This window comes from Petromyzon marinus, chromosome 1 (genome assembly GCF_048934315.1).
Source record: "Petromyzon marinus isolate PM22_M1 ecotype Great Lakes invasive population chromosome 1, UKy_Petmar_22M1.pri1.0, whole genome shotgun sequence".
In the NCBI taxonomy this organism is placed as follows: Eukaryota; Metazoa; Chordata; class Hyperoartia; order Petromyzontiformes; family Petromyzontidae; genus Petromyzon; species Petromyzon marinus.
Window position 1 is genome coordinate 22,886,083 of NC_133667.1, and position 18,105 is coordinate 22,904,187.

An 18,105-nucleotide genomic window follows, 5' to 3' on the forward strand; every position below is an offset into this window, starting at 1 on the left:
CTTTGCCAAAATGTGGGAGAATTGCCATAATTTTGCCACCTGGAGTTGCTGAACTACAGACAAATGTATACACCTCTCAGCAGAGAAGCCATTTGCAGCATTTGAGACAACTGAAAATGGCTCGGCACTCAGAGGCTTTGATGCTTGTTCACGCCAGTGTTGGCGGCAGGGCCTCCACAAGAGGGAGTTCTAATGAACCTTTCAACACTGTTTTTGACCTACTCTTTGTATTGGAGGCGAGAGTACTCAGACTTCACTCAACATGGGGGGGGGGGGGGGGGAGGGGATCTGCCCATCTACATCTGACGTTAACTTAAGTTTGTTGAAAAAAGTCAAATTGTAGCACTGCTCAAATGAAGCGACCCGGCCACAAATGATAGCTCAACGAAGTGGCTTATCACGTGGAAATTTACAGCAGCAGCCAAATACTCTAAACGCATGTTTCTAAATGTTGAGGGAAAACCCAGAGGAAGCAAAGGAGAAAAATCCACGTGACCACGGAGACGACAACGTGCAAACTCCAAATATACAGGCATCAGGGTCAGGATCGAACAACTCGCCACCGTGGCACTTAATCAATTCTTACAAGCATAAGGGGGTCTAATAAAAGTCAGGACAGAAGATGTTTTTTCTTCAACAAAAAACTCCAGAATTCCATCTACAAGACACTGTTCTTGTCTCCTTTAGCCTTTCAAGGGCAGCATGAACCAAACAACACATCTACGTTGGAACACTCAACATACAAAGCCATAAAGCATTTCATTTTCTCACTGTGAGAGTTATTTCTGTTAATAAAATATCGCTGATGTGTCCCTTTGATCTTGAAGAATGCGGCATGCTTCCCACACCCCACCCATTCCACACAATACTGACGCATCGTCTGGCCTTCATGAATATTCACTAAAAATATGTTTTGAGTGGTGGTGGGAGAGGAAGGGGCTCTGAAAACAAACAAAAAACATCAACCCTTATGCCCTCTAAACCCACAGGGAAAACTTGTTTTTGCTTACGCCTTGCAGTTCTCCTGCAACATAATGCATGCTGATGTTTTGTTTACCAAATAATACATTCACCATGGAAGAGGTTGTATGTCCCCAAGAAGGATGTCCAACATTTACAAAGAGTGGTACATTTTGTTTAATATTTTTTTCAATGTCTAAAGTGTAAAACGGCAATTTAACACTTCAATATGAAGGGAAAAAACGCTTTTATATGAACATAAATTATGATGCTGATGTTCTGGACTGGCACCACAAAATTTAAAACGTAATCCCATAATCAACTGAGCACTGGGGTGGAGTTGATATCTCTGTTGGTGGTTCAGAACTGGCAGTAAACATTCTACATTCGCTGGTGTGGGCAAGTCTATTTGACTACCATTCTTTGCTGCTCAAAAGTGGCACCCATGTCATTGAACATCACTGGGAACAGAAGTCACAAAATTATGATTGTAAGCCAAGCACTGGAACCACTGGAACCACAGTGCTACCCGGCCACATTGCTGACCAACAATATCCTTCCAAATTCCAAGATGAAAAATCTACAAGTGTTCTTTACTGCAATTGCACACTGCACATGTATTGTATTAATTACGAGTGCAATTCCCCTTTGTACGCAGCCTTATTCACATTTTTACTAAATTGTCAAATTTGGTTTAGATTTTTCTTAATTTAATTTTGTTCAACTATTGTGTGCTTCAATTTTCTAGATGGAACTCAGATCACCCTTGCATAAGAGGCAATGTTTCATGTGTCTCAATGAGTTAATTTCATCTCCCGGTTAAAAGAATACTGACCGATACCAAATTCCTTCATAACACATTATGGTTTCAGTGTTAATGAACAACTGCTTCCGTTTGCAAAGCATGAAAAGTTTTAGGTGGATGAAACAACAAATGCGGTACACGCAAGGGCAATCCATTACAAAAATGGAAATTACCAAGCATCGTACAAAGGCTCATGAAATAGCCAATGAAGGTAACCAGGTCACGCTATTAAAATACAGGGCATGCAAGCACCTAATGAGATATTAAGACAGAAGCATTACTGAGAAAAGACCGGCTCCAGGATTGTGTTGCAAAGCCATCTATTTGCATACACATGTGACTGTCCTCAACTGACATGAGTGAGTTTCAGGTAAGGAGTCGATCCATTTTTAACCCTCGAGAGCTTCTGTCACACTCTGTCAAACGCTCATCAATGTCCAAGCTCAAGGTGTATGACCTTTTCCAAATGCAGCTTGCTGTACTGTGTACTATCCTTGTTTTTAGGTGAGGCGTGTAGTTTTATGCCAAAATTCTTGTCATTTAACCCTCCACTACCCAACTAGACTGTACATTTACATAGACGTGATTAATGTGCCAAAGTATTGACCAAGTTCTCAGCAATACATCTTCACACCAGTCGCTTATCAACGTCATTCCCATTTTTTTTATTAATTGGGCTTGGCTACTTTTTAATGCGCAATTATTTCGAACTTCAACGAAACCCATTTCAACGGTCTTCAACAGCAATTGCATCCGAGCTGGAGGGTGTTGTTGACCACCATGCGAATAACCTGTCTTTCAGGTTAAGCCTTCCCTAGCCGCCCACTTGTCAGTCTGCTCCTCCACTGAACAAGCCGGCAATTTGAAAAGCGGTTTGCCGATTACAAATGAAGTATTGGGATTATTGAATACAGAAAAGGAATGCAGCAACAGTAATTGCTTTGAGAACCTGGGTAAGAATTAATGCAGCCATCCATGGCTAAAATGGGTTCTTCTCAAGTGCGGTGAGTTGATGGATTTCTGCCTGGTTACCAATAAATGCACCATAAAAGAAAATAATTTGGTTTGTTACACTCTGGAAATGACAAATTCAGTAGAATTGACATTCAGCAGACAATAATTTCAAGGGCATATACCAGCTGTGTGCGCCTCCTGTAGAAATATGTCTATGGAGTGAATTCAGAAATAGTTCTGCGATTTAATCTACCAGATACATGCTCTGCACCGATAGCTGACAGTGTTTTGAATGGAGTTGTATTAATTTTGCAATTGGACAGCAAGAGGACAACTGGAATTCGATAGGGGGGGGGGGAGAGTAAAACCTATAAGTACGGTATTCCATATTGGGCATCATAATAATTGTCAAGGGCCATGATGCCCCAGATATATAGTGTAATGCTGATGTATTAAATATTTGCTCTAGAGCAACATAATAAACTAGCTGTACCCGCTGTAACATATGCCGATCTATCAGATTTGAATAAAGATTCACGCATTTTTGTTACATTTAATTTTCCAATCAAAAATTTATATAAATATAGATAGAAGATAGATAACATTTTAAGATAAAAGACATAGAAGATAGACATAAAATATAACATTTCACGATTTAATACATCATGTACATTGCCTCCAGTGTCTTGCTGAGGTACGTAATAGTTGTAATATGAAATCTTTAGTAAGAAATGAAATCTGCAAAGATTCAAACCCTTGAAAATTACACTGAATGCGATGCGTAAAGAGCAGATCATCGATTATACAGCGACTTCGGGGGGGTGGGGGGGGAAGGGGTCACCAGATTTTCCATAAAAGGCCGGATAATCACTCTTCATTACTTATAACATATTTTTAGGTTTTGATTTAAAGCTTTCGTCACTGCAGGGAATCATATTCTTGGTTTTTTTCAGTAAAGTCACGTAGAAGGGAAACAATAAAGCAATAAAAATATAAAACAATAAAATTCTCCTGATGATTGCTTGTGTTGCAGTCGAAACGTCGTGAGAATTTTATTGTTTTATATTTTTATTGCTTTATTGTTTCCCTTCTACCGGACTTTACAAAAAAAAATATGAATCCCTGCAGTCACGAAAGCTTTGAATCAAAACCTAAAAACATGTTATGCAAGAATGTAAAAAGTAGGCTATTTTATAATGAAGAGTGATTATCATCATCAGGTGATTGCTTGTGTTGCTGTCGAAACGGCGTGAGAATTTTTATTGTTTCATATTTTTATTATTTTATTGTTTCCCTTATACGTGACTTTACCGAAAGAACCAAGAATGTTTTTAGGTTTGAAATTTTCGTGACTGCAGGGATCCATACTCTTTGGTTCTTTCGGTAAAGTCATGTAGGTAGAAAATAAAATTATTTATACCTACGTGACTTTACCAAAAGAACCAAAGAGTATGTTTTTAGGTGTTGTGTAGATGTTTTTTTCGTGTTAAAATGTTTTCTCAATGAAATAGGCATCAATAAACATACAAATTGACACAAATAAATATCCTACTTAAATAAAGCAACTATTTACTTTATCGTACTTTCCACTGCAATCTTGAAAGACTCTGCAGGGGGTGATGTACATGCTACGCTCTTGTTTAAAGAACTTGTGTTTGACGATCACCAAATTACACGCACTTTTCACCGGATCGCACCGTATATTTTATGTTTTCATTACTGTAGTAATTCGTCACGAATAATGTATACACGTGCAGTATTTTCATTGTTAAAGTTTAATGTAGTGTATAATGTAGTGTATAATGTAGTGTCTATAACATTAAGACACTGAAATCAAGCATAGCTACCTTTTTTTGGTCACGCGCACACACACACACACGGTGCCGATCAACGAACTGGTTACAGCCTTAGGAGAAGTTTTGGCGGTCTGGGCAGATCGGCCCAGGACCGCCGGATAATGTTGGAAGCCGGATAATAGTGCCGGAAAATCGATTATCAACTGTTTCACTAAAATGTCACTATTAAAAAAAAATGCATCGAGATTTCCTCCATCATGTATCGTCTTCGGAGCTGAAACACCATCTGAGGCGAAGCAGAGGATCCAGAAACACCATCTTCGGAGCTGAAGCTTCTCCAGATTCACCGTCTTAGGAGCCTAAAGTAGACGATTCAGAAACTCCGTCCCAGGTTCAAAGCAGACGATCCAGGAACTTGAAGCCAACTGAATTGTTGCAGACATCCTTAGCCTTTTATATACATAGATGCCCAGAGTATTTAAACACTGAACCTTAATCATTTAATAACCAAATATAGCTGTACTTACTCTTTGGTTCTTTCGGTAAAGTCACATAGATAGAAAATTAATAGATCACGACGTTACGATCGCAACACAAGCAACCGTCATCAGGTGAGAAACGCAGCAGCAGAACTGCTGACGCAGGAGAAAGAGCTGCTGCAACACGAGGTCATATAGGCTTTAGGTGGGCTCAACCCAAGGGTAAGTGCCGATGTCAGCTGTTATTTCCGACTGAGTACATCACCAGGTAAAATGTCTTTACATTAACGGGCTAAGTGTCTCACTAACACAGTTCCCGTTGCCCCTCTCCCTCGATATGGCGGGAGTTCTCATTTTTTAACACGCTATAACTGGCTGTGATGTTTCTGTGTATGTGTCCCTCTGCGTTTGTCTCTGTTTATTTGTCTCTGTGTGTATCTCTCTCTGTCTCTCTGTGTGGGGGTTTGTCTCCCTGTGTCTCTCTGTGTTGTCTCTGTGTGTCTCTGTCTTTCTCTCTGTGTCTCTCTGGGTGTATGTCTCTCTCTGTGTCTCTGTGATTGTGTCTGTGTCTCTCTCTCTCTGTTGTCTCTCTGTATGTGTCTCTCTCTGTGTGTCTCTCTCTGTGTGTCTCTCTCTGTATGTCTCTCTCTGTCTCTGTGTTGTGTCTCTCTGTGTGAGCCTCTCTACGTCTCTCTCTTTCTCTCTAGGTTTGGTCTCTCGGTGTCTCTGTGTGTGCCTCTCTCTCTGTGGTTGTCTGTGTGTCTCTATGTGGATGTATTTCTCTGTTCGTGTGTTGTCCCTCTGTGCGTCTCTCTCTCTCTGTCTCTCTCGCCATGTATTTCTCTCGTTCACATGCTGGTCTCTCCTCGTAGTTGCTCTTGCGGGTTTTCTGTTCTTGTTGTCCGGTTCTCTGACATTGACATGCAAATCTTCTCATTGGCACAGCCCCTGGTTGCTGGAGCCGTCTCACATTGACATGCTAATCTATTACAATTACGTACAAATTCCATCTCTAGCTCCACCCACTTACCCTTGGGTTGAGCCCACCTAAAGCCTATAATAACCTCGTGTTGCAGCAGCTCTTTCTCATGCGTCAGCAGTTCTCCTGCTGTTTGTCTCGAAATGTCGTGAACTATTAATTTTCTATCTACATGACTTTACCGAAAGAACCAAAGAGTATGGATTCCTGCAGTCACGAAAGCTTCAAATCAAGATAGCTGTACTTATAAATGGGTCTATTACATTTTTGTTATAATTATTTCACAAAAAGGTATTTGTACTAAATTGCTACCAAAAAAACTGTATTTTGAATCGGTGACTCATCAGATGATGATTCATACTTTTATGCAGATTTAAAGGTTGCTGAACCCAATTGTATAGTGGAGGTGTTAGTCATGTCATAGCCTGAGTAAGCTAGAAACGTAAGTCTTTTTGTAATCTTCTATAGAGACAAGTGACAATTTACTATGAAGCATCGTTGTGTACCAAAATCTTAAAAACATGGCAGGTTTCCAAATTCTAGACGAGTCCAAGTAATGGGCTGTTCAACCAAGCATGGGCAACAATCACATGCTGGTGAACTTGACAATGGAGAGTAAAATCCCAACGTCTGTGACAGGGGCCATTCTCCATCGGAGAACCACTGTGGATTTCCACCAAAGTCTTAGTGTTTACCAGCATTTGAACATATTAAATAAATAATTATATACACTATTGAAATTATTAAGAATAATGACGGTCAGGTAATTAAATCATTCCGCGTATAGGCGCTAGGTGAATTATTGTATTGCAGAATCGTGAGAGATAACGCCACATTGGGCAGTCCTTCATCCAGTAGCCGGTTAACTATGGACCGTGGCTGAAAATTATGAACAAATTAGGACTTGTATAACGCATTCACAGACTACACTAGATCCCATGAATTAAGCCATTCACTGGCACTGGATGGTAAATGTTTCTGAGTACAGAAGGAACAAGACCTGCTTTCAAATGAGCTGTAACAATAAAGTAATCCTCTACAACCATTCATTTGTTTAGTGCACTGTTATGTCATAAAGGTGTTTCCCTCTTTATTCAAGAAAGGGATGCCAATCATCTCGATTTAAACAACCAACTGTTAGGTTTTTGAAAGTGACACTAATTTTTTAAATTTAATGAATAGATATCCAATCAGTATATACACTACCGACCTTCAAATTGTATGTTGAGCACTAAAAACAGTCATACTGCCATAGACCTCATGCAGACATGTGAAACCTGGTTGCGTGATAACATGAAAGTGATAAAAAAATGTTCTACTCATCTTGCTATCCCACCTATTTATGAAAGCCACCGTCAAGGAAGCAACTCCACGTGTGGAATGTTCTCAACTCCCTAACCCACCAGCAACAAAATAACACGAAACAAACTGCTTCATTTTACATTGTCGTTAATGTAGATTTCATCACAAAACACTGTACATCACAAACCACGGGAGCATACAAAAAGGTGCCAACACCAAAGAGAAATAATAACAAAACACGATCAATGGTAGTGACCCAAACACAACGTGAACGAGGCGAGCTGATAGCAATATTCCAAGCTCCTGACAGCAGCTAAAATCCAGAGAACAACAATAACAACAGTTTCATCCCACATTGCATCATCCATACAAACATCACCCCAAAAAGCACAAAAGCTCCATTAGCCTAGGCAGCAGCAAACGATATTATTTTTTCCGCGTGATTCGGAAACTGAAAGGAAACAGTGTTCACAATTACTTTATTACTTTAAATCTTTTGCCAATTATCAATTGCTGCTTAAGACAATGAACTAGTCACAAGTAAAACGAATACTTGGAAAATGTCCATATAATGAAAGCTTATACAGAGAGTGTATAAGTTTCACAAACAGGTTTAGTTATGCATAATTTATATGTTTTCACATAAAACCGGATGACTCAAGCAAGATACTGCTGACCTCTGCAAAAGACCAGCAATCACTGGTTTTGACTGCCACAAGGTAGCATTTTCGAAGGTTGCACGTGAACCATGGTGAAGGACGACTCAAATCAAAGCTGTGCGCTATGTAAACAGCAGTTTCGTGTTTCATACTTTGGAAATGGTGTGTAACAGCAGGTATAACTTCCTGCAACATTAAATTGTTAACTCGTACATGATAAGTATTGAGTTAAATTTGCAGGGTTTCAACGCTGTTGGATAATAAGCCATTGCTTTACACTGTTTACTTCATTTGTCAGTTTCTATCTAGGCTAATGTGTAATTAGTCAAAGGGAGATTGGGTCATGTTAATCAAGAACCGCAGAAAAAATATTACATGCATAGACAGCATTTATTTCCAATTGCCACACTGTCTACATATTGACAAGCCAAGGGCATAAAGCCGTTTCATGGTCTCTGCACCTAAATGGTAAAATAATTATTTTTTTTAGTTTAAAAATAGTTTACAGAAATCATCACTTAAGTGCAGCCACTGATTTCAGAGCACTTAGCGCAATAAATCAAACATTATTTATACTTAAGCACACACACCAACATCTGGTTTCTGAAGCAAGCATACAGGGATTGACCCACACTTACCATAGGCCATCTGTCGGATGGATATGGGGGCCATGCTCTCTTCACCAAGAGATGCTAGCCCTTCATTAGCCTTCCTGCAACACAAAATACAATTTTAAAATGATAAAACATGCATATCTAAATAATTATACATCCTCTAGCTAACATCATAAATCAGTTAGAATTGTCTTCACACCACAATATTTAGTTTGCTGTCGTTCCCCCGCACCTCCAATTAGCAGTTAGCTACGTACGGTGTGAAAAAAGTTCAACAGTGTGTTTGACCGTCCCATAAAGTGGCACTCACTGCATTGGGTCCAGATAGTTCAATGGCTCAGCTGACCCCCAACGAGAATTAGAATTTGCAACCCTCAAAATACGAGCGAAAAACTCTTCCAAACAAAATTAAAAAAAAATACATGCGAGTAACTGAACAAGCAAAACATGTCAGCATACTAAGGCGAGAGGGCTCTGAAATACAATTACTGGCATGCTAACAGCATGCCACAAGACTGGATAATGGTTGTACGTATGTTGAACTTCTTTCACACTGTACGTAGCTAACCATGCGAATCGGAGGTGCGGAAAAAAACAATCAGAAATGTTCATTGCATTCTAATACCATGTCAACACACTTTATGGGAAACGTTTATGAAATGTAGCGTAAAAATAAGAAAGTGACGTTATGCGTCTGCTTAAAAGTGCAATGGTGTCGTGCTCTTCTCCATTGGCAGCAGTGAGAAAGAGGTGTTAATTCTACATTACTCTCTGCACAGGACAACTGTTGTTGATTTCCCACTGTTTTTTATTGTATAATTATCCCTTTATCCCAAAGGGATAATTATAGGCTGAGTCAACCAGAAAATTGATTTTTAGCTTATGAGCAATTACTATACCACTGTTCCACCCACACAAATAAATATAAATAATGAACTAGGTCATTTTTATTATGTAAAAGACGTGCAATGCTTCTTTTAGGTCGGCAAGGAGGAAAAACATCATTAACAAAACCAGTAAAAATCAACATATAGCTAAATCAAATATAAACATTAAATTCACATTCTTGAATGAAAAGCATGACATTTACAATGGTTTTACCTTGTGCCACAACATTCATGATTATTTTGGAAGACATCATTTGGAATGATTATATTTCAGTTTTTCGCATTATACATAAGTGCATGCAAAAACACGATTTCATAAAAGGTATTACTGTACGGGTTTACAAACGTTTAGCAACCCTAAATGTCAAGCGTGGTGTATGGTCAACCAAGTCTCATGACTGACGAGGCATAGCGAGTGACACCTTCAAAGAGCAAACAGCTAACAAAGGACTGTATATATGCTGTATGTAATTGGCAGGTATGTATAACTTCTTTCGCACAGCACAGTAGTTTGTAGTCATGCGATAGATCACATTCCATGTGGCTTGACTGTTCTCATATTTCATTCAGTTCGATCAGAATAAAACTGAACTGCATCCCATTATCCTTTTGGAAATAATTAGCGATTTCGTAATGAGTACTTAAAATATTTGATAATTGATTAACACTCCTAATTGCAACAACCACATTATCGATATTCCATTCCTACATGCCTTTCTGTACAATTCCACAATAAACCATGGTAATTCCACTTCCCGGCGTGTTTCTCCAATCATGCTTTACATTTGTTACTCTCCCAAGCAAAAGCCACTTTTTACACTTTAAAAGGATTCTGTCTGTGTTACAGAGTACCACTGTGGTGATTACATACTTGCTAAGACGTGCGGGGAGGGGGGGGGTGTTTCTACTGATGCCGAAAATTATTACAGCTTACAGGACATGCTCTATTGATCAAAGTAAAATATTATCCATCTGCCAAAGGGAAGGAAAGATAAAGCTAATGTTTGACTTCAATGCTTTTATTTCCACATCAACTCCACACTGAGAAAGCAGGGCATGCAGTACTCAGCTTACCAGTTAAATGCATTTACAGTCTGCTACTTGTATTGTGTAAGCACAATTTACTGCAACGGTATGTGAGCACATTATGTTACACCACGTGGATATTATGATATTTTATATGGTCTACCAATTTTTATTGGACTAATCTCTACATGTAGCATGTAGTAGCAGCAAAACTGAAAATCAAACCTCATTTTCAGCTGTTTAAAATTATGTATATTACTCCCTTCCATATATTTCATGAGTTAATAGCCAGACAGAAGAGTGATTAGTGTTTAGAGTGCATGACTCACAATTTTAAGTTTGGGGGTTGACTTAGCCCATCCTACCTCTGGAGTTATAAAATTAGGTTTGCATTGTGGTAAAAGTGATTGTCCTGTGTCGTGAACGACCCCCAGTATAGAAACATGAAATCTCCTCCATCAGCTCAAGGCTGTAAAGGAACTTGAGTAAGACTTTAGAAATCGCAAAAGGGCAATCAATGAGGTGAGACAAAAAAAAGACTCGTTAACTAAAGAAAGTACACTTTATAGTTTCCCACCATTTGCAACCAAAACACAATGTCTGCCATTCCTCTTAAAACAAGATACAGCAGAAGGCTCTGATTGTGCAACCAGACTAGACGGAGCCACATTGACTGCTGGTTCTCCATGCATAGCTTTACACCGCAAGGATCAGTTGCAATCAGCAAACCTATTTAGCGTTGCCAATCGGTTAAGTGTGAGGAATACGATGCCGTGAATACTTGGCCCCTGATGCTACACACCTATGTGAACAATTATTGATTCAAACAGTCTTCAAGAAGCAGAGGCAACCAATGCTTTGCTCAAAAATGTAGATAAATTAACTTGTGGTAGTAAAATAAAAACTCAGCACGCTTAGTCATAATGTTTTCTGCACAAATGGGTTTATGTGGCAACTTGTGATACTAATGCACTATACTGTATTCACAAATTTAACAAATCATATCGGTCTTGCATTGTACTGTTACAGTTGAATTAATGTTTCATGTTGCTTTAAAGTAAATTGTTGATGGGCGCCAGGGAACATTTGTTGGCAGGGGTAGAGGTGTTTACAGCGAGGATCAAAACAAAATTCAACAGGTGGCAGTTAAGCAATGTATCACATTTAATCTTTCACGCTCACATACTTGAAGTCTCCCAGAACTTAGACAAATATGGTGGCATTACAGGAATTTGCATACTGCCAATCACAATCGCCCCTCCAACATCACAATGTAAATTGTCATGTCAAGACATCTTGCCACATGCTGGTGGCAGTGCAAGCATTGAACAAAGGACTGTTATCAACATTCTAATGGTTAACACCACCCAATTGCAGACTATCAATCACGCTTGGAAATGATGCTTAATGACAGCACAACCAAGTTCGAGCGGTAACATGGCCTCGTGGTAGCTCGTTTGCCACTTGTTGCAGAGGTTCACAATTCGAATCAAGTGGCCGCCGCGACTAGTACTGCAGGTGTATTTTGACCATAAAAATAAAAACATTTCTGTGACATTGTTCGTAATAGTCAACCAGTGTGGGACGACGTCATGGTGCAAATATATTTCTGTGATAATTCGAATGACTAATTTGCAACAAACATAGCAATCATCACCTACTACTGTGAAAACTAGACAGGACCATTCTGAAAAGGCTTTCCTGCATAAACGAGCATAATCATAATAATGTTTCTGTGACTCACTTCAGCAGACGGAAGTACCCGTAGCGGAAAGTTTCCTGCATGGCGATGGAAAAAAGGACGCCCATAATAAGCAGGCCTCGCTGTAGCCCCTCGTTGGTCTTGTCACTGAGCTGGTAAGCGATGAACCACAGCAGGGAGGACATCAGGAGCGACACCAACCAAAAAAACGCCCTGCAAAGTGGACAGGCCACGTTCAACAAACACGCGGTCACAATTATTGTGATATAATTCATGATTGTAAATTGTCCTACCAGTGTTTTTATATAATAATCTAATGGTTGTTCCTAGCATACAATATTTAAAACATAATTTAATAGGCAGCATAAGGATTAAAATTAAAATTATATATTTATTAAGCAGGGCAATGGCACAGTGGTTATAGCACTACACTATAAACTGTTATTGTTAAAATATGTTTTTTGCACTTCTGGTAAAGAAAACCAGTTACCGGTTTGCCGCACATACATAAATGTCTATAGCAATAACATAACACTTTTGCATTCTTAAATAAGAAACAATGGGAGCTTCCACGGTGTATTGGTTAGCACACTGGACTTGCAATCCGCAGGTCATCAGTCTGATTCGATAGCAGTTGAAACAATGGGTCAAGTTTCTTTCATCCCACTGACTGTCCACTCGGCAGTAAAAATGGGTGCACCAAAGTTTGTCGATCGTCAGGTCACATGTGGTGGGGTAACGTGTGGGTACCCCCACTCATTCAAAGATGTCCAGTCAGTGAGGAAGCGTAGATAGAATATTCTCCCTCTATTGGAGGACTTTCTGCCAGCAGTAGCATTGGCAGGCAATTGCACAGCTGTCTTTACCCTTTCATTGAGAAAATAGGGCAAATCTACCGTTTGGTCACTTTATCCATTGTGCCATTTGTGCGTGTGCACGTGTCAATTGGTGCCATCTTCACAAGAATTCCACTGGAGTGTATTAACAGTTCCTGACTTTTCAAATGAAGTTCAACTCCCATTAAAGGTGGATATCTGAACCGATCTTGAGTCCCCCCCCCCCTCACCCAAATGCCCTTTCACCAACCCACATTGACAAGCATGGTTAATAACATTGGTCAAAAACCTCACAAACAGCATAACAGTGGATTGATAATTTTATTTTTTGGGAATGCAATTTGTATTTTCTGTCGGCTACATACAGTGAAGGAAAAAAGTATTTGATCCCCTGCTGATTTTGTATGTTTGCCCACTGACAAAGAAATGATCAGTCTATAATTTTAATGGTAGGTTTATTTGAACAGTGAGAGACAATAACAACAAAATCCAGAAAAACGCATGTCAAAAATGTTATGAATTGATTTGTATTTTAATGAGGGAAATAAGTATTTGGCCCCTCTGCAAAACATGACTTAGTACTTGGTGGCAAAACCCTTGCTGGCAATCAGAGGTCAGACGTTTCTTGTAGTTGGCCACCAGGTTTGCACACATTTCAGGAGGGATTTTGTCCCACTCCTCTTTGCAGATCTTCTCCAAGTCATTAAGGTTGAGGCTGACGTTTGGCAACTCGAACCTTCTGCTCCCTCCACAGATTTTCTATGGGATTAAGGTCTGGAGACTGGCTAGGCCACACCAGGACCTTAATGTGCTTCTTCTTGAGCCACTCCTTTGTTACCTTGGCCGTGTGTTTTTGATCATTGTCATGCTGGAATACCCATCCACGACCCATTTTCAATGCTCTGGCTGAGGGGAGGAGGTTCTCACCTAAGATTTGATGGTACATGGCCCCGTCCATTGTCCCTTTGATGCGGTGAAGTTGTCCTGTCCCCTTAGCAGAAAAACACCCCCAAAGCATGTTTCCACCTCCATGTTTGACGGTGGGGATGGTGTTCTTGGGGTCATAGGCAGCTTTCCTCCTCCTCCAAACACGGCGAGTTGAGTTGATGCCAAAGAACTCCATTTTGGTCTCATCTGGCCCACAACACTTTCACCCAGTTGTCCTCTGAATCATTCAGATGTTCATTGGCAAACTTCAGACGGGCATGTATATGTGCTTTCTTGAGCAGGGGGACCTTGCGGGCGCTGCAGGATTTCAGTCCTTCAAGGCATAGTGTGTTACAAATTGTTTTCTTGGTGACTATGGTCCCAGCTGCCTTGAGATCATTGACAAGATCCTCCCGTGTAGTTCTGGGCTGATTCCTCATCGTTTTCATTATCATTGCAACTCCACGAGGTGAGATCTTGCATGGAGCCCCAGGCCGTGGGAGATTGACAGTTCTTTTGTGTTTCTTCCATTTGCGAATAATCGCACCAACTGTTGTCACCTTCTCACCAAGCTGCTTGGCAATGGTCTTGTAGCCCATTCCAGCCTTGTGTAGGTCTACAATCTTGTCCCTGCCATCCTTGGAGAGCTCTTTGGTCTTGGCCATGGTGGAGAGTTTGGAATTTGATTGATTGATTGCTTCTGTGGACAGGTGTCTTATACAGGTAACAAGCTGAGATTAGGAGCACTCCCTTTAAGAGTGTGCTCCTAATCTCAGCTCGTTACCTGTATAAAAGACACCTGGGAGCCAGAAATCTTTCTGATTGAGAGGGGGTCAAATACTTATTTCCCTCATTAAAATGCAAATCAATTTATAAAATTTTTGACATGCGTTTTTCTCGATTTTGTTGTTGTTATTCTGTCTCTCACTGTTCAAATAAACCTACCATTAAAATTATAGACTGATCATTTCTTCGTCAGTAGGCAAACGTACAAAATCAGCAGGGGATCAAATACTTTTTTCCCTCACTGTACTTCCACATTTATATCAACATTCATGGAATTTGCATAGCACATCTGGTTAATGGGGAAGAGTAGGCTATGAACTTGGTTTCCTGAGTTCGACTCCCATTAAATGGGAAATTATTTCTGAATGGTTCTCCCCCACCCCTATCACCAACCCACACTGACCAATGGCTAAACATCCATGATCAAAACAGCATGGAGAGGCTTTCATCAAGCAGCAGATTCATGAGCTGAACATTGTTATTGTCAAACACATTCTTCAGAGCGAATAATTTTTCCAAACAGCAATTATAACATCCCATTGCTGTTCAGATTTTCCACTTCCATTATTTTTTGGGGCTGTTTCATTCCTAATATTTCTCTTACCCCACGTGATATAAGCCAAGTCAAGAATAAATACCGTTTCCAAACGTAAACGGTAATAAGTGGATCTTGCCAGTGTTACTTTGTCCAAGTTAATATTTAACTAGGCCGAGTACTGTACATGTTTTATGAAATGACAGTTCACAATTCATGGAACAAATCAATAAGCAGTTGCCACACTGTCTCCCAAAGATCCAGAAACAGACAACACTGTCGACCAGCTGTTGAATACAAGTGGTCTTCAACACTTGCATAATTTGCCAAACATATGCAGACCACGTATCGAATTATGTGTCGAATTAGTTACACCGTAGCACTGTAATTATAATGTATGTATGCATACACTACAAACAGGCGACTAGCGAAGCTGACAAGCGCTTGATTTGAAATCAGAAGGTAACAAGACTAAATTCCAGTCAGTGATCAACATTTCGCATAATTCCTCTGAGATTGATTAAATAATAATAAAAATGTGGCCAGCCATCAGTGGTCGTCTTATGGAGAACCTCACATGGAAACACTTTGCCATCATAAATATGGTTCATATCCAGTCAGATTGACAGGAGACCTTGGGGGAACTACATACCGTACACTGACAACAGCTGATTTACACTCGTACCACATGCACAGCGTTTGGATCAGCTCACTTCGTCCCCTTCTCGTTGCCCATGCAATGTAAGGCATGGGGCAGAAATCACACACATTGACAAGAAGGTACAAGTGTCATTACGCATGATATAGCAACATGCAGCCGCTGCCAAATACCCAAGGCAATTCTCCGCTCACTGAGGGCGCTAAGCCCAAGCGGACACACGTTTCAATGTACAACCCAGGAGACTATGTTTTGGTAAGGGAGCAATAATGAAATCCATTTCAAAATCGCAAATTATAAACGTGTTAGTTGCACTGGAGGTGGTGGTGTTGTGTGGTATTTTTTTCATGTTAGTGACATTTATAGTGACTAGTTTGAGTGATTATTTTTGTGGTGCCGTGCGAAACACGTGGGTGATGTGCTTTTGTAATTTATAATTGATCCCAGACGTTTGCTGTTAGTGGTGGTGTTTGTCGAGAATGCTCACAATGCTTATGGTAGTTTACATTTAAACATTGATTGACTTAAATTCGCGGCACATGCGCATGTCCCACATGTATCGTGTATGACATCGGGTCCCTCGTATCGCGGATGTCCCGTCTCTCACACATCGCACATGTGCGCTATAGTGCCCCCGCGTCTCGCACGCGTGTCCCGTGTCCAACACGTCTCGCTAACCCGTGCCCCGCGGCTCACGTATCGCCCATGTGCCTCGTGTATCCCCCCCACCACCACCATCACACTTGTGTGTCGCCAAGTCCCACAAGCAGCGCTCACCCTGCGATGAGGACGATGACTCGGAGCGGGTCTCTCGCTATCGTGAACACGAAGAGCGCGAACGCCGGTCCGAACGCGATGAAGGCGCACCCGAAGAACACAGTCGCCGTCATGACGAGCAAAGCGGGGGGAGGGAGGACGACGACGAGACAAAGAGGGGAGAGAGACGGAGACGAAAGTTGTAGGGAGTGGCAGCGGCTACGACTTCGCCTGCCGGTCCAGGAGTCGCTAATCCCCGCAGGGAGTCCAGGCAACGCCTAAAGCTCCACTAGGCCGCGGGAGGACCCACACGCTCGCTTCCACCAGCTCATAGTCTACCTCAAACAAAAAAAACACATGAATCTAAGTAAGGACACGCGACGCTTCCCGGGGGAGCTTTGGACCCGACGCTCGCAGTGTTAGAGTTTCATTATTATTTTTTTAAATAAATTTATCGGCAAGTCGCTCCCCACCCCAACCTCGCCTGACTCCGCCCCGCCAACCGGTCGCAGAACGGGGCCGACATTGCCGCTGTATTCCCCAGCGCGGATAGGCGATCGCCGGCCTCTGATTGGTCAAGGCTGAGCGAGCGGACCAATCGCACGCTTCGCAGTCGGCCGCCGCCGCGAATGCGCGATAGGGAATGTAACGAGCGGGCGAGGGGGGTCCTCTCCACACCCCACATTTCGATTAACCAAAGAGGGGCGGGTATCGATCCATCGATCCGCGTCGAATCCTGTTTGCACGAATCGATTAATTACGTTCAGGCGTGTCTCGCTTAACGAGCCGAGATGCGTTCCGCGAAAACTCTTTAAACGATCGTCGTTTTCCTATTGACTCACTCCCATGTTAAAAGCTGAGCTACGTTTCAGTCCCAATGTTTTCCACTATTCATTAACTTTTTTTTACGTGAGAAATACAAATTGTAATTGTAACATAAAATAAGGAAACATCAAATGTAACACCACACAAAGAAGCACATTGATTGCAGGTGCCTATGCTCAGCGTCTACAATTAATTAGTGCCTCCCATCACCCACCCCTCTCCCATTGCCCGAAACGTCGGATATTAGAATGTATATGCTGTATTTGTTTCCATGTAAGGCAAGTTGAGGGTAATAATCCACCCATTTTTCGCCATATAGCATTGTGATATATAACGACTTATTGTTGGTAGCTTAGCTGATTGGAGAATATATAGAGTTTATTGATAACATTGAGGTAATTTATATTTTAGTTTTTTATTGGTTCACTATATAGTATTCATTATATATTGTAGTGTATACCCAGTTACTGTGAATAGCTCAGATTGTGTAGGCCTTGGCTTCAACATAGCCATTTCTGTGACTAGTCACAAGCTAATCACTCAGTTATTTCAATGCTAAATTCTCCTGTTTGATTTGTACTAGGTGCCTCGGTGAATGTGTATGCTCTGACTTTAACAT

The 18,105-nt window shown here is 41.0% G+C and overlaps 1 protein-coding gene across 1 annotated transcript in view; it reads right to left on the reverse strand.

Moving 5' to 3' along the window:
• Positions 1 to 17,262, reverse strand: part of LOC116957784 (gamma-secretase subunit Aph-1b-like) — a 35,522-nt gene extending 18,260 nt beyond the window's left edge. The window contains exons 1-3 of the mRNA XM_032980187.2: positions 16,683 to 17,262; positions 12,206 to 12,376; positions 8,573 to 8,646 (exon numbers count right to left, since the gene is read on the reverse strand). Of these exons, the coding sequence (XP_032836078.1) occupies positions 8,573 to 8,646; positions 12,206 to 12,376; positions 16,683 to 16,795 (358 nt within the window). The 5' untranslated portion in view covers positions 16,796 to 17,262. The remainder of the gene's footprint in view (positions 1 to 8,572; positions 8,647 to 12,205; positions 12,377 to 16,682) is intronic.
• Between the last annotated feature and the right edge of the window lie 843 nt (positions 17,263 to 18,105).